The following is a 27,015-nucleotide window of genomic DNA, read 5'->3' on the forward strand; positions in this document are numbered from 1 at the left end:
TTTCATTGCTAGGGGTTGATGAAGATCAGATTTCACCATTGTGGAGGATGTCCCTAGGTGAACATTGTCAAGACCAAGAAGTATGACTGGCTTTACCTCTTTATAGCTTCGCATTGGTAGGGACTCAAAATGTTTGTATTCGCATTTGTTAAAAGTTTGAACTGGCAGGCTCAGGTTGCGAACAGTGCGACAATTTTTAATGATAAAAGAATATGACTCACCTTCGCCTCTTATTTCGAGATCGACAATTGTGGATGGCTCTGTGGTGACATTTTCTCCATACCACTGGAGTGTTAACGGCTGTGGTCGACCTTTGAGTCCTAGAGCACTTGAAACTTCTTCATGAATTATTGAAATTGCCGACCCCTCGTCAAACATAGCAAACACTTCAACTTTTCCATTCGGTCCAAACAATGTTATAGGAATTATTTTGAAAAGCAGTCCCATTGATGATGTTGTTCGGCAACTCAAAATCGGCTGGACGCTTTGAGGTGCAGGTATGTTTTTCGGTGACTCGTCGTGTAGGCTGCTATTCTTTTGCTTCTGCAGTTTGATGTACTGTAGCCTCTCCGCAGACATGAGAAGCACGAATGTTGTGTCTTCACTTTTGCCCAACGATCATCGACGCTCATAGAATTGAAGACGTTGCACTTGGTAATGAAGTGGTTCGCTCCACACTGGTATCACTTTGCGGATGAGCCATTCGCTTCATGCTGAACACTTCCAGAGTTTTCGTGGACATGAAGGACACGACGTTGCGCACCTGTGCTGAAAAGTCAAGGATTTGATCGATTTTGTTTTCAACGATGATTGGGAACCTTTGTATTTTTTGTAGCTGGTAACGCACAAGTATATCTGGACGTCCAAATCTGAAGGAACATCTTGGACATTGATCAGCATTGAAGATACAGCTTCTCTGGCAGGACCATCGTTTTCCCACTTATATCATCATCACTTTCCTGTTGTCCCTTTCCGTCCTGTTGTCCCTGTGATGCCATCTCGTGTATATAACTTTGACTATTTAACTGTGTGCTTATTTGCTGGTATATACCTTTTGAGTGTTTGACTGTGTGCATCTAAACGTTTAATTATGGTGGCAACTTTCACACTTATATACCTATACACACACGCGATTGTAAATGGAAAAAGACACACTTTTAATTTAAAAAACATGTAAGGGCGGCTGCCTCAAGAAACTTATTTCTTATAGTTTTGTCTTTTTATAAATAAAATAATTCACTTTTTATAGGTAATGAATTTATTGTTAATGTAGTAAATAGTAAATAGTTTGTTCAGTTGGCTCGTTTTTAAACTGTGTTTTTTCGTATGTCTGCTTCACTGCGTTTGGTTTTCGACTGCCATTTGTCTGCAAGATATTTTGCAGACAAATGGCATCTTTGATCGAAGATTTGTTCTTCTCTCTCTAACAATGCAACCATGTCAAACAAAATTTCGCTTATGAGAGCTTTTTTCAAACCTCATTTTAAATTTTCTCAGCCTTTTGTTTTGCCATAAACGTTCTTCACGTATGAAAAGGAACAAAGTGACTGGCTACACCTTGATTTTCCAATCGCCTAACGAGTGAGTTTGTAGGCAAGAGGGATGAGGAGTGTAGGGGGAAGATGCTCACGAAGGGAACTGAATTTTCTGAAGGCATTACAGTTCCGTTGCAAAGTTTCTCCTCTTTTTGACGTTTGTTCCTAGAAACCCTTCAAGCAAACGAGTCCGTCCTTGGTATGATTCCGCTCCACCTCAGGTGGAGCTGAGTGCAACTTCGAATACGAAACGGGTCCGACGGCGGCTCAAATTAGTATGGAAATTATAATCACCGCGGAGCCGATTTTATATGTATTGGTTTTTTCATCACGATTTCTCCTTCGACTTTATTGTGTCCATACACAAAAAGTTGCAAATGTTGAGTGCAACCCCGTTTTCTCGTTTTGAAATGGAAAATGGAACGTGATTTGGCACAACACTGTGCCCAATCTGATTTTTCAATCACTGTGTAGCCAGGCAGAAAGAAAAACAATTTTTTTTATTGCATCTTGAGTTTTTAATGAAATTTTCTGATATCGCAGAAAACTGAACTAGCCAAATCTAAACGACGACCACTGAACCGATGTTTAAAAAGTTCATTTTTTTATCTGTTCATCCAGCTGTCAAACTATAAATTCATTTTCAGAAAAAATGTTGAGGTTACCGAGTAGGATTTCTTCTTGTAAGTTTTTATTATTATTAAAATTTGCTTAATAAATAATTGATTTAAATTAATAATAAACGGACATAACTTTGCACATAAAATAGAAGTTTTTATAACATAAATAAGATTAAAATGTTATGCAACCAAGTTTAAGTAAATTATATTTCTGCAGAAAGTGTCTCAAAAGTCACGTTAATTTTTTTTTTATTTTTATCCAAGTGATATCAAAGTGGAGCCGAAATTTTCATAATGCAAACCCAACAACTCGACCGACTTTAATTGCAAATCAATTAACAATTGGCCAACTGCCTCTTATCGGATCTACAGTCCAATACCCTCTTTATCCAAACAAAAATAAAATCATCAACGATCTACCTTTGCACAATGTAATAATTGAAAATCCGAGAGATTCACTTTTGAATGAAATAAGAGAAATCATAAAGAATGAAAACATTATTCAGACACCAGCGCCAGAGAATACCCAAAATGAAATACAAGCAGCACGTCTCATTGTTATTAGAAGGCGGAAGATGAAGAAGCACAAGCTAAAGAAACTTAGGAAGAAGATGAAGTTCGAATGGGCAAAGGTTGAATATTAAAATCTATTTATTTTATAATTACATAAAAATATAATTTGGCATCTTTTCAAGGTTCGTCAAAGGAGAGAAATGAGGAAAGAAAAAGCATTTCAAGCCGAACTTATATCCCAGATAAAGACGGCAGAGAAGTTTTCGGCGGAGCAATATGTTATGTCTAAATTGCAAAAAGCCAATGAAACTCCAATTCCAAGATTCTGGAAGGGACGTCGGTTGCCTCAGTTTATTATCAAACAAAAACTAGGTCTTGAATAAAACAAATCTTAGTTTTACAAGTATTTTTTCTGTAGTTTATTAGCAAGTTTTATTGAATACTTTATTTTAACTTCAGCTTTAGTTAATTCATTGAGAAGAAAACAACGTTATTAAATAAAAAAAAGTTTCGCAGAATGGTTCTCGGACCGATTTAGAGGAAAATGTACTTAGTTTGTTTAATGTAATTAGAGTTTCCAGTATAAAAACGTTAATTACAAAGTATAAATTGTCAATCACCAAAAGTAAGAGTTCACAGGTATTAGAGAATAAAGATGGAAAACAAGCTTGAAAAAGCTATCTATTCAGAATAAAAGGTTGAATAAAAGTTGTCAAACTAATAATTCCACACACGTTTATTTCTAGGCATTGCCTACAGAGAAAAACGTTAGAGCTGGAGATCACCTAAACTTCTTAAAGTTATTCTTTTAGTTCACCCCAGCTACTTAAAGTTATAATTCTTTTGCTCAAGCGAACAATGCGAAGAAAAAACATTTTTTGTGTTTTTTTGTTAATCACCGTTTTTTTTCAGCTGAGGTAGGACTCAGGGCCAGGGGGCCAGGGTGAATCCGAAGAAAGCATCCCAAATTAGGGATGTTGCGAATATTCGCATCCGCAAATGCGGAACGTCCGCATAATTTGGGACAATAATCAATGCGGGTTTTCATGCGGATGCGGATGCAAAGAAGTTGGGTGGAGCCATCGAATGGCGCGTACTAGTGGGAGTCACACCGAGTAATACGTCTGTTACTGAATTTTTTAGGCAAAACACAGAAAAAATGCAAAAGTCTTAAATATAGTCCGTTTTTACCAGAGCCTTAAGTCGAATTTTAAATTGTATAGGAAATGTTTAGAATTTGGAATTCGATATGTGAAAACAGGCTATTAATAAAGATCTTTCTTTCCGGACAAAAAAAGTGCCAGTGAAGAACTTAACGACAATTTCTACCCACTCCACAAACCAGTCTTCCTAGGGAACAATTATTTAGTAGTGGGGCTTAATTAACCATCTCTGTGTAACCGACTTGATGCAGAGAAGGTGGCGGTATTACTTTTTATTAAGTCTAAAGGCTTGGCCACACCGGAGGGTACGCGGTAGCGGTACGGGTAGCGGCAACGATATTTGTATTAAAAAAATTCCACACCCGAACGTTGATGTGTCAGTTTGGAATTTTTTCCATACAAATACCCGTACCGTTACCTGTACCTCTACCGCGTACCCTCCGGTGTGGCCAAGCCTTAATGCACCTATTTTTAATTGCTCTCATTAAATACAAATAAAAAAAGTAATTTATAACTATATCATTATTTTAATTCATTGATATTAATTTTGTATATCGAAGGTTAAACTTCATAACCTCGTAAGTCGTTTTTGCAAGTTTTTCAGAAATCAAAAAACAAAATGTTGTGTTTCTTGTTTTTGTATGGGATCTATCAATACGAGTGTTTGAATTTTGTCATTTCTGAAAAATGTTCAGAACAACATTGTTAAGCTGAATATACCAAAAGATAGCTCTGAATTTTCTGAATTGTTTGCATTAATAATATTTTTTCGAATTTTTAGACTTACGAGGTTATGAAGTTTAACCGTCGATATATTTGGGTGCTTTCATAATTGCATGGTTGCTTTGTTTACATGCGGTCATTTGCGATCAGACTAATGTCAGAAAAACTATTTGCGCATGTATTTTACTTTGAATTTATGAACACTTTTTCTTATTTGCGTCATTTGTCAAACTTTTTAAGTTGCAATTCAGCCTCTTCTCCAAAAAAACAATATATTATCATAATTCCATCCTTTAATAAAAAAAACATTTCTGTCAATATTTACAAATTTATTATATCCAAGAAATTCGTGGCTATTTTTGTTATTTTGACTTGAACTTTGAATTTCCAATTAATATTTTGACAGAATTGAGAAACAAAGAAAAGCTGTATCATCTTTTACGTCATGTTTCTTCTTTCTTTAAGTTTAAATTCATTGCGCATGAGAATTTTTTCATTTGCACATTTTCGCTGCAAATATTTGCGTTTTGCATTTATGAACACCTGACATTTGTCATTTGCATTAATGAAAGCTTTGCATTCGTCAGACTTGCGCAACCATGCATTTATGAAAGCGCCCATTATCTTAAACATCTGCAGATGTTAACTTTTAAAAATCTGCATCCGCATCTGCATCCGCGGATGTGAAAAAATCCACATCCGCAACATCCCTAGTCCAAATAACACCAAAAGACAAGTTTATTATTAAAAAAAATTAATATTTTTATTTTCAAAATTATCTTTTTTTTATGTTAAATTATTACAATTTTAATTATTTAACCTCACCAATAACATATTATTTCGTACAACCTATAATGGAAATAATATTTCCGCCGTCCGTTTGCACTTCGGGCAAATAACCCTAAAAATAGAAATTAATTTCCCGCCGTCCACTTTCGCTTTAGGCAAATAACCCTAAACCGTCCGCTTACGCTTCAGGCAAAATTGAATGGAGATAATACTTCCCCGTCAGTTATTGCTTCAGGCAAATTACCCTAAAATGGAACTTAAGTCCCCGCCGTCAGCTTTCGCTTCAGACAAATATACTTCAATAATAAATGGAAATTAATTTCCCGCCTTCCACTTTCGTTTCAGACAAAATATTTTTTTTTTAATCAAAAATTCCTTTTGAAACGCCTTTATCACACTACGTACAGCCCTATTCTGCTATTCGAATCACGTGAATCGAAAGGTTTTATTCCTTAATCACGTCAAACAGGCTTTGAAAAATCTCAACTTTTTGAAAGCAAAGCAAATAGGGCCGGTAATCTTTAGGCTAATTTCAGGTCTTTTATCTTGTATGCTTTTTATTTAAAATCGGTAATTAGCCAGATAGAAGACGATTTTTCACACATTTCTTACATCTACTAATAATACTATCGGTAGCAACTTCCCCATGACAAAATAAGAGAGTGTGAAATAAGCGAAACAATTTCTGCAAATCGAATTGGAAGTAGTTTATTATTTTGTTTGGATTTATTGAAATTTTTCGATCAGTTCGTGTGACCTTAATGAAGTATCCCCCCCCCCTCTGGATCGGATCGAAACTAGGCCCATATCTTTCTTGTTGCTATTTTGTTGCTAATTAGGTACAGTAATTTAGTTTTTTTACTTGCGATATAGGTACTATAGGGCAAGTTTAGGATTCGTAAAAAAAATCGAACTCGAGATAACAATTTTACATGACATTACGATGATGGAGAATGCCAAAAAAGTGGGTCCGGCAATTCTGTCTGTCTGTGTGTCTGTCTCTATCTGGAGCTGCAGCCTAAACGAGTGAAGTGATTTTCTTCAAACTTGGTAGTTAACAGTTTTTGGTGATTCCCTAGAGGGGAAATTGAAATTTTTTTTTTATGACCAAAACTAACGGTACCTGCCATATAACGAAAATAGAAAAGTTAATTTTTTTCAAAAACGGCTCTAACGATTTTGATTAAAATTTTTGTGTGTGGTACTACACATAAGAGCAAACTTTTTAAATAAAAAAAATATTTTTTGTACCGTTATTAACGGTACCTGTCATAGAACGGTTTTTTTCGTTTCTGAATATCTCGTACAACATTAACCCGACTTAAATGAAAATTTTTATACAAAAGTGTGTAAGTAAAGATAATATTAAAATTTTAGAAAATTTTCAAATAACGCATTTTTGGTTTTTTAAAAAATATTTCAAAATTTTTTTTTGAAAAATCAATTTTTTGAAAACGGATCAATGAAAAATTTTGAAATTTAGTTTTTATATGTAAATTAATTATTTCTTCAAAATGGCATACCAACTTTTTTTTTGAAAAATGTTAAAACATTTTTATACATAAAAAATTATTTTTTTAAAAAACGGCTCCTACAATTTTCGAAAATTTTTTTCTAAAAATATTTTTTTATACAAGAAATAAAATGGCATATTTGTTTTTTTTTTAAGATAATTTAAAACAGAGTTTAATTAATTATAAAAACAGATTTAATTTTTGTATACTACTTATAAAATTTCTTAAAAATATCAAATTTTAAACTTCTTGAATAAAAAGCTTTAACATTATAGTTACTTTAAGCATAAGAGCAAGTACGTGCGACCCCAGCGCAGTCCTTCAGTAGTTTTTATGTTTTATTTATTTCGCTCAGTTTATTTGAACTTAGCGAATTCAAACTAGATTTATATTTTGTAACTATTTTGTTGCTAATTAGTTGCGACAATTTTAATTTTGTTGCTCCATTATTTTTGTAATTTGATTCGTTTTGCTAAGTTGATATGAACTTAGCGAAATACTCAAAAAACAAAAACTATCGGAGCAACAAAATCTTAATTGACGTTACTATCCAGCAGCAAAATAGCAACAAAATATAAAGTTATTTTGGATTCGTTAAGTTCATATAAAGTGAGCGAAATAACCAAAACACAAAAACTACTGCAGCAAAAAAATCAAAATTACCATAACTAATACAAAATATGGATCTAGTTTGGATGCGATTCAGGGTTCACCCGAACTGGAGCAACAAAATTAAAAGTGCCGTAACCGTAGCAAAATATGCACCCAGATTGGATTGGATGCAGAGCAGGGAATAATAAACTAATATACATAATAATAAACTACTCTCAATTCGATTAGCGAAAAGTGCTTCCCTAAGTTCACAATCATAAAAATAATTGCTTTACGTAACCCTCAGTTTTGAGTTCCAGAGCTGGTCGGCTTAGTACAAACGACAACCGTAATAGAGGTGAGTGTGACATCTTATTCGAAGAACAAATATCACTTTTTTCCGGTTAATTTTTGTTAACTATTCTTGTTCTTGGTTCCATGACCAATAAAATATTCATACTTACCATCACAATAATACAAATATACAAGGAAATTATTTATGTTTTATTTACTAAACTACAATTTTTCTTTATTCTTTTTAAATTATTAAAATAATTAAACAGTAAAAACTCGATACCCCTGACTCAAAACATGCAAATGCCACCACAGCGGTGCACCGATCCAAATACCTCATTTTTAAAACATCTTTAACACAATTTTTACTCACCTCACTGTTTTATACTATAAATAAATAATTATGATAACTTAATAATAATATACAAATCTACACCAGGAATACTTACCTATTTATTGCATTTTACTTATTCAGAAATAGATTGTATTTATCAATAAATATGTGTATCAGCAACAATACAAGATTAGGGGAGTAGTCAGAGTGATAAGGGTGCTGCGCTAAGCAATTAAATTCAAGTTAATTCTATGTTTTTCTTTGATACCCAGTTCATTAGTTGATTTTTTAAAATGCAAGTAGCAATTCTTGGAGGTGGAATAAATGGATTTTGTTGTGCAGTTCAAATTAAAGAAAAGTGGCCAGAATCAAATGTAACAATAATATCCGATCTCTTTACTCCAAGCACAACTGGAGATGGATCTGCTGGACTATGGGGACCTTATCTTATGTGTGATACTCCAGCTGAAAAAGTCAAGTAATTAGCATGGTATTTATTTTTAAAATCCGAATTTTGAACTAAATCTAATAACAGCGAATGGTCGATGGCAATGCACAATTTTTTAAAACAAATATGGCTTTCTGGTGATAGTGGAAAAGCTGGTGTTTGTCTCATTCCTGTAATACGCCTTACAGCAAATGAAAAACCAATGGATGACTCTTGGAGGGATATAGTGTATGGTTGCAAGAATTTGGATAAATCTGAATTAGAGGCGTACAGTCGATTACACAACAAAACATTCACGTAGCTACACTAGATATTAAATGTTTATCCATTTAATGTATAAAACACACATCTTAGGTCCGGCTTACACTTTGTAACATATACATCGGAACCAGTAAAACTCTTGCCTTACTTGGAGAAAAGGTTTAGATCATCCGGAGGCAATGTTATTACCAAAAAAATAACGGATTTCGACGAGTTTATTCGAAACTCACATTATGATGTGATAGTCAATTGTGTGGGGTTAGGTGCTTTAGACTTAGTCAATGATAAGTTGGTTCATTCAATACGTGGTCAAGTTTCAAGAGTTAAGGCGAACTGGATTTATCAAGTATTTTTGGATGAAAGTGATGATGGAAACTACATTATTCCTAAGTAAGATTCTAATTTATTTCCCTAATTTAATTAAATTAATTTGGCTTTCGAAAATGTTTTACCAAGACTAGACATACATTTCCGAAGATTTGTTTTTTTTTTTTTTTTGAAGACTCAGAAATGGATTTTTTTTTGTTTGTTTCGATTGTTTTGGTATGGATTTTTTTTTTTAATTTTAAAAAGCATTATTGTGATAGTAAATTTAATTCTCTGCAAAAAGTTTTGCTTTGTTTACGAGATTGAAAAAACCAAAAAGGGAGCTTTTGCACACATATCTTAAATTTCACCCCCCCATTAAATAGCACTCAGCGGTTTTATCTTCTTTTATAACTCATTGAACGATTCCTGCAATAAAAACCCATGAACGTCTTAGTTCGTTTTTGTAAGACGTAATCAATAGCCTATGTTGGTATTTTTATAACGAAGACAATATCATCATTTCGTCTAAAAAAAAATATTTTTAGTGTGGACACTGTGGTATTAGGTGGGACCCATCAAGAAAATGATTATAACTTAAATATTTGTCCTAATGATAAAACATTTATAAAAAATGGGTGTCAGAATTACTTTCCTGGTCTAAAGCATGCGCAGCATCTAACGGATTGGGTTGGTCTGCGCCCTGGAAGAAAACAAGTTCGTTTGGAAATGGAAACTACTTGTAAGTTAAAATAGCATTTTAAATTACTTTTACCATTTTTTATTATTATTATTATCATAATAATTTTCAGACAATAACAAAATTTTGATTCATAATTACGGACATGGCGGTTGCGGTGTAACCTTGTCTTGGGGATGTGCTTCTGAAGTAGTTAAATTACTTCAAACGACAATGAAATCAAAATTGTAATATAGACGCGTAATACATATGTATAATTTGTATAAAAATAATAAAAAAAATTAAAAACAATTGCGTTTGATTTCTAGAACATCCTTCATCATAAAATTACGTAAATGCCATAGGCTATTTGCTATTTGATCAGGGTGATCTTTGGCATGTTTTCCAAGCCAATGTGTTGGTAAACGCGATGTTTCAACACTGGGCGCCGTTTGTTGAGTTGCTTTAATAGTTTTTTCCCATGGTCCAATATGGGGACTATTGTTTTGGAGACCTTCAATGTAACTGAAATAAAAAGTATTATAATTTATATTTTAGTTTTAGGAGTCAAGTAATGTGTTCGTATAAAACAAAATTCACGACTGTTTCGCACTTACTGGCTTTATCGCAAAAAAAAAAATTTTAAAATAACATAAAATTTTCCATTATATTCACAAACCCATCTCTTTAAATAGTATTGATTAACAATTATAAAAAAAAGTTTTTATATACATATGTACCTATATGTACTGCTTAAAATAAAATGCACGACTGGGTCGCACGTACTTGCTCTTGCAATTCAAAACACTTTTATGTTAGTTTACTTACTAACCTAACCTGGGGAAGAGCAGACATTGGGAGCAAAATTTTGTTAAATGAAACACTTTTGTTTGCTATAGAACAAGACACTTAAAACACGTGTATTTTTTTTTTTTTTCTAAAAACAAGATTTTACAGAAAGATATGTCAAAGCAAAGCCCAAAGCGACATTGTGAAGCAGCTTGGGAGAAATCAGAGTAAAAAAAGAAACGGTTTTACGGCAGACACCGATAATAACACTGGTTTACAAGGGTTTTGTTGCCGAAACAAAAATGTACTTTTCTGAAGGGTTTCGGTGTGCTGAACTCGAATCCGAAGTCAGAAACAACTTATCAGCTCCTGTTTTCGAGATATTACCGTTAGAAAATGCAAAAAAACGTTTTTTTGAGTTCTTCTGACCTTATTCTTTTGTACAAGGAAAATTGTTTGAGCATATTTAGTAATGGTTACTATAAGAACTATTTTCCATCTTTCGATACCTGTTTAAATCTTTTGTATTTCCAGAGATATCTTAAAATTAATTAAGTCGGTTTGGCTTCATATGTACATACATATATCATAGAGGAGATAATGACGTTATAAAATTTATAAAAAAAGATATCGGAAATATTTAAACAGAATTAAAAAGATGGAAAATAGTTCTTATAAAAACCGTTACGAAATTTGCTCAAACTATTTTCCTTATATAAAAGAATAAGGTACGAAGTACTGCATTTTCTAACGGTAATATTTTCAAAACGGGAGCTGATTAATTTTTTTTTTACTTCGGATTCGAGTTCAGCACACCGAAAACCTTCAGAGAAGTATATTTTTGTTTCGGCAACAAAAAAAAGTTAAATTTTGTTAACCAGTGTAATGATTTTCAAACAAAAAAAATTATGGTGAATTTATTTTTACAACCAAAAGGCACAAATCCGGAACATTTTTAATGCGGATTGCAAATGTATGGAGCTATACTATTCACGTGAATTGTGGAATAGCAAACAACATTACCGATATTACCGACGTGAGTTTGAATTCACCCCGATGCACAGAACGCTATTTTAGCTGGAATTAATTATAGAAATTGCAGTTAAAGGCATTAAGATGATGTCGAATGATGTAATAATCATAATTTTATGGTACAACAGACACTAAAAATAAGAACAACAACAAAAATAAACGAAAAGTTATGTTAAATAAGGTTTTCCAATTTACAACAGATATTATTGGTAAAAAACAAAAAAAAAAATGAACGCATCAAATTCGAAAATGGTGTCATTGAACGCGAACAAAAGTTGTTTTTACAAAATATGGAAGGTAAAATGTTAATGCAAATAAAAAAACCGTTATTTGAAAACATTCAACTCGTTTTTTTCATGGTAAGTGGGTTTTTTTTTTAATATTTTGCTCACTATACTTTCAGAGTTACAGCGAAAAAAGTTTGCTCTTGTAGGACATAGAGCCGTATGCATAAAAGGTAGCATATGCTTTTACTAGTAAATTTTAATAGTATTTACTACTTTCCATATGCATAAAAAACATAGTAAATGCTGGAAAGGTAGTATTTACTAGAAGAATAGTATTTACTAGTTTTGGATGAATTTTTATAGTAAATACTGGTTTTGATATGCATAAAAAACTAGTACGAACTTTTACTTTCTAGTATTTACTGGTAATTTTTCAAGTTTCTAAATACCAACTTGAACATTTACTAGTAAAAACTTTCTCATGTTAAATGTTATTTATCCTCTTCTTTAATTGGTCTCCTGTTATTAAAATACCAGTGTTGGCTTGAAACTCAGGAATAAACAATTTTAAGGCTTCCGCCTTTGCTTTTTTTATATGAGGCTGTTGAGATTTGTTAATAAGTACGGCATACTTTTCTAGTATTTTAACAAACTCTACTTCTACTTTTGCCATTTTTTTAACTTCGAACACTCACTTTTAAACTCTTAAATTGTGTTGAAAATTAATTTTAAGTATATTCACTCGATGTTGTAGGTATATTTGATTTTTTTATTGAATAAGGAAAATAAATTTTTTCAAGCTGAAAATTAAACGAAACAAAAAAAAAGTATACAATTATGATTAAAACAGTCAAAGTAATGCAAAGTAAAAATAGCAAAGTAGATTTGAAATAGTGAAGTAAATTATGTGTACTAAAATTAAAATGCTTTTTTAGGCATTTGTTCTAAGCGTATAAAACTTAACCGCCTTAAACACCAGTTGTTATTAGCCCCGTTTCATTGGAGGTGGTAGTTTACTCGTGAGTAGAAATCTAGTACAACAACTACACATTTCTATCTCCTCGAGTAGAAGATCAAGTGTTAATTCTAGTAATAGACCTACTCATGGGTAAACTACCACCTCCAATGGAAGGGGGCTATTTTATCAACAAATTGTAATACAAAAAATTGGTTACAAAAGAAAAAAATTATAGAACGTTAAAAATATAGAACAAAAAAAAAGCAACAGCATTTATGTAGGTATCTAGTATATACTATTACTTTCAGATGAACTAGTAGTATTTACTGGGATGAATCCAGTATTTACTACTAGTTTATACTAGCTAGTAGAAACTAAGGTTTATGCATACCGAATGTAGTAAATACTATTAGTTTCAGCTTCTACTAGTACTACTAGTATTTACTATAAACCTTTTACTACTAGTAATTACTTTTTTGTATGCATATGCCTCATAGTTTAAAATAAAACATAAAGCCATACATCTTAGCTACTTTTTAAAATTATTTCTAGAGTGTGCCTACTCGTGCCATTTTTTAAAAGCTTAGGAACATTCGTTTTATATGAAATCCGTGCTAGTAACATATCGCACCCTCAGTGCAAAAGAGCGGGAACTCAAAAAAGTTCATTTCGAGAAAACGCTTCTGCAAAATACATACTGACTCTAAACTTTCCCCTATAACTTTCCATGGGACAGCAATTTCCATAATGTCAAAGCTCTATTACAAGAACCATTATGTTTATTTTGTAGTTTTAATAAATTTATTTTTTAAAATTGTTTAAATTAGGAAAGAGTTTGACTTTTAATATAGTAGGAATTGGATAAAAACAGTCATAATCTTTCGAATTTTTCGTTTACGTTAACAACAAGCCCTTCAAAAGAAAGATAATTTAAAAAGCCACATTTCCTCATCATTATCTCAAAAATGTAATTTTTTGACTTATCGCTCTTTTGCACTGAGCGTGCGATATGTACATTACTTTAAAATTTATACACAAAAGTTCAATATAATAACAATTTATTTGCAAATACTATATTTGGATACATCACTTATCGATAAATTAGAAAAATTTTGACAATCGATCCTTTAAAACAAACTCAGTAAACGAATATCTGGATAGAGGAAAAAGTGGCCGTTTTTGTTTTTTTTTTTCGAAAACTTGCTTTTCAATTCTGTTTTTTATGTAGCCAATGAATTTTTTGACCTCAATTTAGAACAAACAATTATAAATTAAATTTAGAAATTACAATTTATATATCGAATAAGACTAAAATTAGCAATATTGAAAGTTGACTTTTTAATTAATTCCTGCTAAAATAGCGTTCCAGTCCACAGTGCGATGAATAGCAGAATGGGGCTGAAAATCTTTGAAACCGTTTTTAGAGAAAAAATAAACTTTTCCAAAATCGGTAAATAACAGTGACAGATGCCGTTATTTTCGTACAGACAGACAGACGGATGTGCAGGACCCACTTTTTTTGGGAATTCTTTATCATCTTAATGTTGTGTCTTATTGTTATCTCAACTTTTTTTTTAGTACGAATACATACCTATGCCTATAAACTGTGCCTATGTACATATCGGAATAAAAAATCATTTGGAACAAGATTGAAGTTGATTTCTAGAAACACTTCGAATCTTAAAAGGCGCGTGCCTTTGAAGTGGCCTTAATTTATTCCTAGAACAGACGTACATTGTTGTAAAAAATTACTAGATAAATTAATGAGTGCAGATATTCTTCTTTACTCATCTTAGAAAAGAGGACCCTTCCATTTAGAAAGTCTTAATTAAAAATAATAATAAATAATTTGAGTAATATTTACCGAATATATGCTTCACTATGAAGAACCCGTTGAGGTCTTGGTGGAACTGTCACAAACATAGGCTCTGGAGGAGGTGCTGCCAAAATAACTGGCAAAATAGAAAAAAAAAAACAGATATAAGAAAAGAATTCAATTAAATACTATTTTTTACTCACTTTGCTGTTGTGGTTGAGGTTGTGATTGTTGACCTGATCGCGGTGAGATCATTGGCCCAGAGTTGCTTTGGGAATTTTGTGACTGAATTTGTGGTGGAGTTTTCCTTGCGACATAATTTCTATAAAAGTATTGTTTTGGTTAAAATATGCAAATTCTATACAAACCCTACTACTTACTTGCTCCTATCAGCAACTTGTACAATTTTACCACCTTTGTTAAGATGAACTTCCCGAACATGCTTAACTAATCGTTGCAAATGAGGAAAAGCTGGCATATTTTTTTTGGCACGAACACAATTTCTCCATAAACAATGAAATTCTGCATCCGACCCCTGAGGATAGGACTTTTGAACATGTCCACCATCCTCTACAATACAATGTTCCAAACAATCGTTGGCATCTTCAAATTGATAATCGCATTTTTCCCACATGCATTCAAAGACCTTAAAAGAATATTATTTATTCGACTGAATCAGATAATCGTATATTTTGGTTTACCTGATTTTCAACCGGAGTAGGGGGCCTGTAATTTTGTTGATCTTCAAAATGTTTTGCTGCATTTTCTTCATTCATTTTAATAGCCTTATCCTCCCAGCCTTGTCTAACGCTAGCTGGAAGATTTTTCCATTCATTACCCACCATTCGGGAGATGTCACCAAATGTTGATTCTGGATTGCTTTGACAGATGCCTTTTCGTACCTCACATGAGTACAATATATATCCGGTAAGCACTTTCGATTTGCTAGGTTTTGGAGGCTTGAGCTTTGACGACAATGGTGTCGAAGATACTGATGGTGCCGGAGAGGATGTTGCTATATCGGAATTTACGGATGGCGGTCCACCGTCTAAAGAATCTTCTAAAACTCCTAGATTCTCATTTGTTTCCATTTTAATATCCTTCAATCAGAAATATGTAATGTAAATAGAAAAAAATATAGCGTCAATAGAATCACCACTTACAGGTTTTACATCTTGGGTAACACTGGTCTTCCGCTCTCTTTTTTTCTTTATAACCGTTTTAAAGTGGAAAATTTCATCTTGTGTTACAAGCGGCCCATGAATAAATTTTTTAAGTCCAGTATTAGGATTTAATTTACGAATAGACTTTTTCATTTCATCGTAAATGGAGTCACAGATGTACACGTCACTTTCAGAAATTTCAGTTGGGCGGCATGAGGAATATTCATTCTGTTCTAGCACAGCACAGCGTCCAACTATGGCAATTATTGGACTGATTTCTTGCACCGTAGAGAGAAGAAGTTCTTGTTGATAGAAAGTTCTATTTGGTGGCGATGAAATTTCATTTGGTGCCAACAGCCAAGGACCTTGGAAATAAGATTTCCTAAAAAAAAAAAAATAAAAACAAATGCAAAAAACATGATATTACATCTAATTCAGTAAGAAATACTTACCCTGAAGATTCCCATATTGAATGAATTTGTGCTATTGATTGTTTTCCACTTTGCGTAGCCACATAAACAAAGTCACCTAATTTAATAACGCCACTGCAAATAGTGTTGTACTGCTGGTAATAAGTACTGTTGGCTTCTCCACCAACTGGAGTGGGACATTCGACGTTCTTTAAGTAAAAAAAAAAAACAAAAAAATATCATGCCCTGGCTGTTTTAATTTATTTATATATGAAGTCATCAAATTGAGACTTTATTTATTTATGACTGAGCTAATAAAATCTTACACATTTACATAATATGTATGTGACAAAATAGGAAAACCTATGTTAGCGATTGTGTTTCTTTGCAAACATAAATCAAATCTTAGATTTCTGGAAGGTTTTTGCGTCTTGAATTTGAGTAAGTAGTCTGAAACTATATTCCAATTCTAAAATTCCCCGCATTCAACGCAGGCCACCTGAACTTAAGATCTGAATTTTCAGAGGCTCTGATTGGTCAGATGTCATAAAAAGTAAGGTTGCATTTAGTTAAGTTTTTTGACATTTAGTTACGATTTTCAGGTGGAAATTTGTATCTGAAAATTCAGATGAGTGTGTTTGTGTTGGTGAAGTTGGTAAACGTATCAAATGTGCTACACACCAAAATTGAACTTTGTGATTTTAATACAAGTTATAGATGGATTTGTTTATATATGCTTTTGTGTTTGGAAATTTGTTCGGGTGTTATTGTTATTATTTGTTGATATGATATTACAATCCATAATATGGATATGTAAATAATATAATTTAGTGTTTTTCCTCCGCATGTTTGTGTGCAAAAATGGAATAATGAAAATAAATGAGGAAATAAAAAAAATTTAATGAAGTTGGGGACCAAAGCAACATAAAACATACATAAGTGGATAGCATATCGTCGCTGTAGTTCTAACCGTTCGCGTACACTAAAACCGAATTATCGACCGACATCGGGTCGGAACTATTCGGACGACTTTCTCGGACGATCGTCTGCATACACTGCTTCCGATCTAAGACGGCGCTGCCGGTCTGTAGTCTGAATTTGTGAAACTAGAAGTGCATATAAAAATTGTTTTTAATGGAATGTTTTGAAGAAATTTATATTTTTGAAAGTTCAATTTTTGGAAAGAAAAGGCTTTCAGCAATATCTCTGTATAAATCAACCCGACAACGGACGAAAAATCCAAACAAGTTCGGATTATGCCGGTTAATCGGTTATTATCGGGCGTCATCGTACGTCAACGGACGATGTCGCTTTCAGTGGTGTATGCACTCTCTTTTCTTTCTATGTGATTGGTTCTATCGGCCGACAACGCCCGAGCATACTTCGGCCGATGACGGATTTGGTGTACGCGAGCCGTAATACCTCGTAACCCAGAAAAAGCCGATTTTAGACTAATGATGTATTGTTGAAAAAAATCCGGATGTAATGGAAAAGATCCTGTTTGCCTAAAATCGATATTTTCAGAGCTTCACTTAATCAAAGCCAGATCATTTGTATTGATTCTCATACATTTCATACTTAGTTTTTTGCCTCTCCTAAAAAATAGACTTTTCTGGGTTACGAGGTATTAGAACTACAACGACGATATAGCAGAAAAGGATGTTATCAACCCAACAACATAATTTTTACAAATATGTACTGAAGTGATCTCACTGAAAACATTTATTAATAACTCTGTTTTTACAATCACTAGAACTATTTTTAGTATCCTAGAAAAAAAAAATGTTCTTTTTTATGTCTTTTTCTATTGACTTTGGAGATTTTGGTGTAAAAATTTCAGATTTTCCACTGCAAATAGAATATGAAATCTAGTTTTGTAATTGTGTACGAAATCTGTGCGTATAAAAAAATGTGCGTTCAACGTCAAAAAAAATCTGAACTTAAGTTCAGATGATGCGTTGAACCCGGCCATTGTCAAAAGTCCAAATGTTTAAAGTTGTCATTTAGAAATTTTAAAGTATTAAGTTTACTTGTTTACTCTTGAATTAATACATGAACAAAATTAAACTAATTTTGTTAAAATAGGAAAAAATTTAAATTTTAGGCGGAGATATAAATTTACCATTAACATGCGAATGTCAATACTGCAGTGGATATATTGCTTGACTGCTAACTTAGAGGTGTGGGTTCGAGTCCTTGAAAGGGACGTTACCCGTAAAAAAATTATAAGAGATAGTAATCATCTTGTTTCTCAATTCACTGTACCAACAAAAAATTCTTTCATATCTTTGTATTCCTTCTAACCATTGCCATGCATTTTTCCTTCAACAGGCATATAATAAAAAAAAAATGTCTGGGAACTGACATTGAATGGAAGTATGGGTTAAGAAAAAATCAGAGTTGAAATTTCGTAAAAAAAAAAAGTTAGAGGTTTAGTCAAACTCAACATTGCAATGATAGAGAATGCCTCACAACCCTAATGATTAAGTTTACCTCGAGTTAACTCAAGATAAACTTCACACTGAAAATCTAAGCCTTAGAGTGATCGATAATATTTTGACTAATGATCCAACTTTCGTTCTTTCTCTGGTAACTCAATCCTCTGAAAATTTTTTATTAAATATTCATGATGCGATAAACTTACTGGTTTCTCTTTCTCGACAAGTGCTTCCTGAAGTTTCAATTCAGCGAGTTCACATTTGTGCTTTTCAATACGTTCCTTAAACACAGATATAACACGCTTAAGCTCAAGTGGAGCTTCTCTTGGTATAAATTTAACTGGATCATTTTCTCTTACAAAATTCCAATATTTCATCGACTTAAAACATTTTACTTTAGAGTTGTAGCGAGATTCACATACATATACATCTTTGTCAGCAAACCCTTCAGGTTTGTATTTAATGTAATCCTTTATGTGCATAACATAACATTTGTTAAGAACTTTAGCAAGTGGTATAGTAACAATGTGACTGTTAAATACTTCCTATATAATAGAAAAAAAAAGTAATTGTGTTATTTAAATTTTTTTAACTCGAGTGTATTTTTTATGGTACCTGCTCTAAAAACCTCCTGGTAGTTAAATGATAAGTTTCATGAGGTCTCATAAACATACGAATCTGCATCATTTTTACATTTTCATTTGTTGTCCACAAACGTTCAATGTATGCAATACTGGGAATTTTGTTTTCAGTCGATTCAACATACACAAAATCTCCAGGCGAGTAAACTTTTTGATCAATCGTTAAACTTTCACCTTGGGTAGCCTTTAAAAAATCAATAATTTAAAAAAATGATTGTCACCTTTAACTGAAAAACTTACTGCTTTATCTTCGTCATCTTGATCCTGTTCTTCTTGCAGTAGTTTAGTTTGCCGCAAAACGTCAACATCAGTCTCCAAATGAGAAGCTGTATACATCAATGCCGGTGAACTCAGTGTGTCTTTGCATAACTGTGTATATTTAAGTTTAAGAAACGCATAAAACTTATACCTCAAGGTATTTTTTTTTACTAACCTGGTCCCTCTTTTTGATATAAAATGATTGTAGTTCAATTGAATCCTCAAAAATTTCAGAATCGGTTCGGGATAGTTTACGTGCACGTTCCAAACACATGAATACATCCTCTTGAAATGTATCCAATCGTTTGTAAACTCCTTTATCTAACCGACGTTTTATTAGATCCAATGAAATACCACGTTGTTTGCTAGAAATAATTTAAAAAATTAAATGATTACGAAAACATTATTAATTTATTTTTTATTTACTTATTTCCATCTCCAGAGACTGAATCATATTCTGGCAGTTCTGCCAATGAATCAGAATAGCATCTACCCTCAGCATCTTGGTGATTGTACATAGAAGAAAACAGAGAAAGTAGTAATTCCTGTACGGCTAGTGGGACGTCAGGAAGGGTTTCATCTCCTTCTCTATAAATATAAATTTTTTGTCGGTTATACAACAAATCAATTCACTCAATCGTGTGGCCATGACCACCTACTCTATGTATTAACGGCCATTCCATTTGCATTTTTAGGACATTTTCACGCTTATTATCCGGTGTATCTCGTTGAAGAAGCAATCTTTTTTCTTGAAACTTGGTAGGTCTTAAGGTCTTATAAAGTTGAAGTTCTAGAAGTTTCAAGAAAAACTAATTCAAAATAGCTGAACTATTAACAGACCAAGACGGTAACGGAGAAGATTTGTACGCGTCTTCTCCGTTACCGCTTTATCTGTAAATAATTTTGCAACGTTTAATTAGATTTTCGTGAAACTTCTAGAACATAAACTTTATCATGAGCCCTTAAGACCTACCAAGTTCCAAGAAAAAATATTGCTTCTTCAACGAGATAAACTGGAAACAAGGTGAATATATCTTCTCCGTTACTTTGGAATGGCCGTTAAGCATTTACTATATTTATAACAACAAAATAAGCACCTTAAAGTTTGCTTCATTTGGATCACCAATTGTTGCAATATCAAGGCATCCTTATAAATTTGTGAATCTGGTTCGTTATATTTACAAGCATTCTCAAGCATTAATAAAAAGTCAGCTGTCAATTCATCGACACTTTCATATGAACATTGTCTTAATTTTTGTGCAATTTTTTCCATGTCAATAGGATCTTTGATTATATCATAGTAGTCCGGATATTCCTAAAAAACGATATTATTTCGATTAATTCTAAAACATAGCTTGGTAGACACACTAAATTATTACACCACATTCAATACATAAACAACTTCAATCAATTTACCTTCTTCTATCCATATTCCCAGAGAAATGGATAATGAAGAAAAAATCAATTTCAATACCACGTATTTAAATAAAATTATATCTATAAGAAAAAACTTACATTTTTGGATGGAAGTTTTGTAAATATCAAAGACAATTGTCTTTTTCCTTTAGGTTCCTGGTATTCTTTAATTGTTTCATAAAACATCCATAGCTTGTTTATGCGGGGAGTCTTCTTTCGACTAATTTTCATCCTGAAAAAAAAAACCAAAATTGCCAATGTTTTGAATTGTTGGAATTTATGTATTTATTTACCTTGAATATGATTTCTTAGTTTCATTTAAACCTGGAAATTCTTTTAATTTCTCATTCAATGCTTTTTCCAAAATATTAGCGTCTTCAAAAATAGGTGAGCCCTCTTCATTGTATTGTCGACAATTTGAAAACATTAGGCGGAAGTCAGAAATCAATTCTTCCAATGTGTTGTATTTATCTTGTCGAATGTTAGCCTCAATTGTTGACATATCAATTGGGTTTTGAATTATATCATAATAATCGGGATAGAGTTTTTTCGGAGGTTTTTCCATAAACAATTGAGCAATATTACGCCCACCAACAGTGTATTCTGCCAAATACTTTTGAATAATAGCCATTTTCTTTCTTGTTGCGGTAATTGTTGGGGTTCGATTTTTTGGCGAAATGTTCGATGATGGACCGCTGAATGTAACACTTGGAGTTGCAGGTGTTGGGGAACTTATGTTGGAGTTGATTCTGGGACGACCTTTTTTCTTTGGTTGTATGACATTTATGTTTGAATCAGTTGTCGTTTCTTCGCTATCGCTCATTTCCTAAAATAAATTAATATAATGATGTAGATCCTTTTTTTTTGTATTTATACGATATTCTATACATTCCCCATTTAAAAGGGCAATTTTTGGCATAATGAAGATTACATAATTTGGGTCTTTAGTATACACACATAAAATATAAAAGTTTTGAGTGTTTCTAACTTAAAACAACTTACCGCATCTAAGCCTTCCTCTACAAGTTTAGCATTCATTATTCTTAACATCTTTGCTGCATCCTATCGAATATAAAAACCAACAGTTAAAGCAATTCGTACAAAGAAAAAAAACAGTAATTTAAACCTTATGAGTGCGATGTGTTGGAGCAAATGCTTTCTTAGCATTATCTAACATCAAATACAAGTCTGCTGTTAAGTCAGTTATATTAGCATAAACACCTTTCTTGAGTTTTGTCTGAATTTGACACATTGAGATTGGCCGTTTAATTAATTCAAAGTACTCTGGATGGAATCGCCTATACGGAAGTTTCCATAATGATGTTCCAAGTGGTGCGCCTGTTGCATTAGGATGATCTATAAATGTTTGATTTGTTCCCAAAGTGTATTGAAACACAAAATGAAAATAAAAGGGAAACAACAAAATTAACAAACAAAAAAAATAATAATTTTATGTGAGTATAAATTGTTGAACTTAAATAAATAAAAAAGTGTATAAAATAAGTGGTGTTTTTTTTTATACAAGTTTTTGTTTTGTTTAAATTAATGAAAATTGTGTGTAAGCTTTAATAAATTAAATTTTATTTTCCTATTCAAATTTACTGACTTTATTCTTTTAAACTAACTCAGAAATTTTAATCTTAATATTTAAGAATGCATCTCTAATTGAGTGACGCAAAAAATTTGTTTTTGTTAATTAAATAATTATGAAATTAAATAATTTTTTGGTATTCTCAGGGTCAATTCTCGATCTATGTAGTGATAAATCTTTGCTGACGGGTAAAAAGGGGTCAAGTTAAAAAAAAATCGATTTTCGGATTGTTATTGAACTTTTGCCAGTTTTTTTTTTCTCTTTTGTTTGGTCTTATCACCATAGCTCTAGCATAACTCCTTCCCTTAGAAATAGTTTGGTACAAAGGACTTTAGTCACAATGTTTTTAAATTTTTTGTATTAAGGGCGTAAGTTGACTTAACTCCTTTGTATTTATATTAATTTTTAATTTCCATATAGTAAATCTGATCCTGATTAAGTCAAGAGGGAGACAGAAAAAGAATAACCATTTTTTTACAATATATAAACTAGCACAAAGAACTCTCACATTTGCTAATTATTCACATTGATATTTCCTACTTTCCTTTATAAATTCAATTTTGTTATTAATGTAAACAAAGATTTTTCTTAACTCCTTAGGACCAAATTAATTTGTACAGGTTAAATGGTTTTAAGGAGTTAAGTCAAAAGTTTTGTTTAAGAACTTCCATTTTTCCGTCAATAGCATGCGACGTTTTTACATCACTACTCTATAATAATATCCAGATTTACAAAAACAAATGAAACTTCGATCTCATTTTGCGCAAAACTAGCTCTTCTGACTGAACCCCTTTGTACCCGGCGCCAAAGAAATAAAATATCATTGCAGTTTTCACAGCATTTTAATGAGTTCAGTTTGCACTATATATATTTTGAAACACCTTATTCGAACACTGTATGTGTTCCAATAGGGCAGTTCTCCATTTAGTTCGAAACAAATACGTTGAATGAAGATTAATTTCATCATTCCAATATTAGGTCCTTTGGATACTCGCTAAAACAAACAAATGTGAATATTTTCATCCCAAAATCGTAGGTTCGTTTGGGTACTTCCAAAACAAAAAATGTTAATATTTTCAGCCCAAACCATGTTTGCGTATCGTGCTTAAGCCAAAAAAGAGCTAAAGCCCAAAGGATTTTTTGCGGCTGAAATATCCAAATCCAATCTAAAAAATTAACAGGGGTAATAACAATTTGTAGGCACAAAATCGAGTGTCATTTTAATCAGCGGATAAAACAAAGGAGAAACATTATTTTCTTTTGAGATTTTTTAAGCTCTAACTGGATTGTCAACAGGTAACAGAATAGACTAATATAAAATTGTTCGAGGATAAAATGACGGTGTAGTTCTAAATTACCACAAAATCCCTTTTTTTTGAGCGACCAACTTACTCCTATATTTTTTATACGATCGGGCTGAAATTTTGTGTGTAAATTTACAATACTATTCTCTAGTGAAGTACGTAGAATTTGTGAGATATTAAAATTTAATGATTGTATGGCCTTTTTTTCGAAAATTTAAAAACTAATGCCATTTCTTTAAAAATCAACAAATCAAAAAGAAAAAAATACTATGTATTTATATTAATAAAGCAAGGATGTCCATTTATAGCGATAACAAACATTTAAGTCTGCCGCCTTATATAGGCGCCGATTTTGAAAAGTGCAATATTATTGCTCTATTAACATAAATCGGTTACCTCTCCCGCAAGAAATCTGCTGCCAGCTCTCGGTCTACTACTTCAATGAATTTGGGTATCTACCGTCTACTTTAAAAAGAATTTTGTTTAGCTGATGAAAATGACACTCGATTTCCTGCCTGCAAGGTGTTATTACCTCTTATTTTTTAATGAGCGCGCATTGAAGGGGTTTTGCGTACCCTTAAGATGTATGTAAACTCAGTACGAGCTTTAGGAAAAGAGGAAAGGATGTAAAAGGAGATACCAATGCACATTGGTTTTAAAGTTGTGAAAATTAAAATGGGTCGAAAAAACTGAGGCGGGTAATGCATTCAACATTCTAGTAGTGCGACTAAAGAAAGAATCTCTGTATTTGATGGTACGTCCGAAAATAGGCTCAATTGTAAACTGATGGGCATTCTTTGAATTACGAGTATTACGGTTAAATTGTTTACGGGGAGGAATGCAGCTAGCTATTTCATATGAACATTAAATAAAAAATAACTATAAAATAAGCACATTCCGGGGTAGCAGTGCTCAAGGGGTGGGATTGTATCAGTAATGGACCTATCACCTATCATTTTTAAAGCTCTATTTTGCATTCTTTCTAAATAACTCAAGTGGGTCTTAGGAGCACCTGCCCAGATATGGGAAATATACTCGAGCTTTGGACGAATATATGGTTTATAAATTGTAGCCAGATCAGAAGGGGTGAAATATTTTTTACATCTTCGGAGGAAACCTAAGCATTTCGCAGAGTTTTTGGCTACATTGAATATGTGCTCACTGCACAAAATGTGGTTTGTAATGGACATACCTAGAATCGAAAGCTGATCAGTTTCCTCCATGCAAGTACTACTCATGGATAGTGGCAAAGGGGGAAGGTTTCGTGTTAACGATAGTAAGCAGTATTGTAATTTAGAAGCATTAAATTCTACGCGGTTTCTTATTTTACATTGGACAATGCATTCGAGATCAGAATTTAAAGAGCTTATCATATTTGAGTAAGTACCTAAACCAACCTAATGTATTTGGTATTATTTTTTTTGTCCATACAAAAAAACAAGAGGTTTCAATTAATCAGCAATGGAAAATATACACAATTAGGAAAAATTTTGAATAAATATACATAATGTACAATATAATTTTACCTGAAGAGCTTGCAGCATTGAACAAATGATCAAACAATGCCCACATTGGACCCTCTCCTTTTTTATCTGTATCTTCGTCATCTGATGTATCGATTTCGACTTTCAAAGAAGCAATCGATGCGCTATGGCATGTTTTATTTTTTCTCGAAGTTGTTGCCTTTGCACGACCTGTTTCAATATCAATTTTTTTCTGTGTAAAAATCTGAAAAGAATTTAAAAAAAAAAAAAAAAAAATAAGATACAAATCATTAATAAAGAAATTATCATATTTAACCTTTTTTAAGGTTTTGGCATCTTTGTATATTTGTGAACCAGGCTCATTAAATTGACAAGCATTTTTTGTCATTTGCAAAAGATCCTTTTCCATTTCCATTAGATTTGAATAAGCATTTGTTTGTATTTTTGTTGCAATCAATCTCAAGTCAATTGGATGCTCAATCACATCATAATAATCTGGATAAACTTTTTTTGATGGCAATAACTGAAATTCCCTATGCAACGGACGGTCATTCATTGTTGGATCAGTTGCAGTCATCACAGATGCAAAAAGCTCTTCATAAGGATCAAAATCTTCATCCAATTTATTGGAACACTCTGAAGTTTCACTCTCATTTGCAGTCGAACGACGTGGATTACGACCAACACGTTTCGAACGGGGTTCTTCTTCTATGCCCGCTGACTCAAGTATCTTTGATTTATTTGTTGTGAAAAATTGCCACAGTGTACATGCGTCCTGATGTTCGGCCGAATCGGGTTTGTAAAATGCTTTAGCATTGTTTACCAAAAGTTCAATGTCATGGGCTAGTTCATCAACATCGTCGTAGGAATCGGTTTTAAGTTTTTGCTGTACTTTGAGCAGATCAATTGGATTTGCAACTACATCATAGTAGGATGGTTCTTGGCGTCTTTTTGGAGCGCGAATGAAAGTGTCGCAGAGCATGGAACCATCTTCTTTTTTGATGGTTCGAATTGAGTCGTAGAGTTGCTGACATAATTCAGACTTGAATGAATAAGAAAAAACATGCATTTGTTAACTTTTTTTTTGGATTTACCAAGTCTATGAGAAAATTCTCAGAAATAATTTTAACTATGAACCAGTTTGCATTTAAAATATAATATTTTATTAATTTTACATATATAAATGGCTACGTTTAGGTACTACTTACTGGATCCAAGCGCTTCCTCTTTCTGCCACCAATTTGTACCGGAGATTGTTCTGGTGTTGAATCGTCCATAATTTCGTCGTCTTGTCTGCTTGCAACGGAACTTCCTCTTCGTCGTCGATTAATCATAATAAAAAATTAATAATTAAATTATTTTAAAAGAATATATTTTTGAAGAAATAGAATAAGAATTTTCACTCTTTGATTAACTACAACTTGCATTTGGCGGCGTTGCAACAAAAAAACATAAATGGATGTCGAAGAAAAATTGTAAACGTCAAAAAGTGCCCTCTAGCGGAAACAAATATATACACAACAGAGGTGCGTTCTTTTTCTAACAATAGTCAACGATCGTTGTTATGTCAAAAATTATTGTTGAAGTGTCATTGTTAGAAATCGTTGGATTTTTTACAAATCATTTAGGAACGATTTATTGTCAGAGATTGTTAGACTGTCAAACCACCACCTAAATTTCTTTTGAGAATACTTTTATTTCCATTATTATAACAAAAA

General features: G+C 32.5%; 3 protein-coding genes across 3 annotated transcripts; 2 read left to right on the forward strand and 1 right to left on the reverse strand.

The window, feature by feature from the left end:
- The first annotated feature begins 2,005 nt into the window (after positions 1 to 2,005).
- On the forward strand, positions 2,006 to 3,074 carry LOC129911949 (uncharacterized). The gene is made up of 3 exons (XM_055989985.1): positions 2,006 to 2,218; positions 2,420 to 2,787; positions 2,851 to 3,074. The coding sequence occupies exons 1-3, from the start codon at positions 2,188 to 2,190 to the stop codon at positions 3,049 to 3,051; spliced, it is 600 nt and encodes a 199-aa protein (XP_055845960.1). The 5' UTR covers positions 2,006 to 2,187; the 3' UTR covers positions 3,052 to 3,074.
- Positions 3,075 to 8,234: 5,160 nt separating this feature from the next.
- LOC129908751 (D-amino-acid oxidase) lies at positions 8,235 to 10,034 on the forward strand. The gene is made up of 5 exons (XM_055985494.1): positions 8,235 to 8,554; positions 8,612 to 8,821; positions 8,879 to 9,175; positions 9,640 to 9,833; positions 9,904 to 10,034. Exons 1-5 carry the CDS (start codon positions 8,370 to 8,372, stop codon positions 10,020 to 10,022), a joined length of 1,005 nt encoding a protein of 334 aa, XP_055841469.1. The 5' UTR covers positions 8,235 to 8,369; the 3' UTR covers positions 10,023 to 10,034.
- Positions 10,035 to 10,072: 38 nt separating this feature from the next.
- On the reverse strand, positions 10,073 to 26,750 carry LOC129908750 (protein polybromo-1). The gene is made up of 20 exons (XM_055985493.1): positions 26,506 to 26,750; positions 25,614 to 26,339; positions 25,340 to 25,541; positions 22,045 to 22,274; positions 21,921 to 21,980; positions 21,212 to 21,744; positions 21,018 to 21,150; positions 20,600 to 20,817; positions 19,929 to 20,090; positions 19,678 to 19,867; positions 19,485 to 19,613; positions 19,219 to 19,428; positions 18,810 to 19,148; positions 16,208 to 16,374; positions 15,756 to 16,137; positions 15,294 to 15,692; positions 14,973 to 15,238; positions 14,796 to 14,914; positions 14,641 to 14,728; positions 10,073 to 10,295 (listed from the first exon to the last, which is right to left on the reverse strand). Exons 1-20 carry the CDS (start codon positions 26,629 to 26,631, stop codon positions 10,073 to 10,075), a joined length of 4,902 nt encoding a protein of 1,633 aa, XP_055841468.1. The 5' UTR covers positions 26,632 to 26,750.
- Between the last annotated feature and the right edge of the window lie 265 nt (positions 26,751 to 27,015).

The sequence above is a fragment of the Episyrphus balteatus genome, chromosome 2 (assembly GCF_945859705.1).
Source record: "Episyrphus balteatus chromosome 2, idEpiBalt1.1, whole genome shotgun sequence".
Taxonomy (NCBI): domain Eukaryota; kingdom Metazoa; phylum Arthropoda; class Insecta; order Diptera; family Syrphidae; genus Episyrphus; species Episyrphus balteatus.

What these genes read in the sequence shown, in the direction of transcription:
- LOC129911949 (XM_055989985.1), top strand. Translation starts at nt 2,188, where the DNA reads ATGTTGAGGTTACCGAGTAGGATTTCTTCTT. An exon ending in ACCGAGTAGGATTTCTTCTT is followed by an intron (nt 2,219 to 2,419) that starts GTAAGTTTTTAT and finishes TTTTTATCCAAG; the next exon opens with TGATATCAAAGTGGAGCCGA. An exon ending in TGAAGTTCGAATGGGCAAAG is followed by an intron (nt 2,788 to 2,850) that starts GTTGAATATTAA and finishes CATCTTTTCAAG; the next exon opens with GTTCGTCAAAGGAGAGAAAT.
- LOC129908751 (XM_055985494.1), top strand. Translation starts at nt 8,370, where the DNA reads ATGCAAGTAGCAATTCTTGGAGGTGGAATAAATGGATTTTGTTGTGCA. An exon ending in ACTCCAGCTGAAAAAGTCAA is followed by an intron (nt 8,555 to 8,611) that starts GTAATTAGCATG and finishes ATCTAATAACAG; the next exon opens with CGAATGGTCGATGGCAATGC. An exon ending in GGAAACTACATTATTCCTAA is followed by an intron (nt 9,176 to 9,639) that starts GTAAGATTCTAA and finishes AAATATTTTTAG; the next exon opens with TGTGGACACTGTGGTATTAG.
- LOC129908750 (XM_055985493.1), bottom strand. Translation starts at nt 26,631, where the DNA reads ATGATTAATCGACGACGAAGAGGAAGTTCCGTTGCAAGCAGACAAGAC. An exon ending in ACTAAGAAATCATATTCAAG is followed by an intron (nt 21,151 to 21,211) that starts GTAAATAAATAC and finishes TTTTTTTTTCAG; the next exon opens with GATGAAAATTAGTCGAAAGA. An exon ending in CAAGTTGCTGATAGGAGCAA is followed by an intron (nt 14,915 to 14,972) that starts GTAAGTAGTAGG and finishes ATACTTTTATAG; the next exon opens with AAATTATGTCGCAAGGAAAA.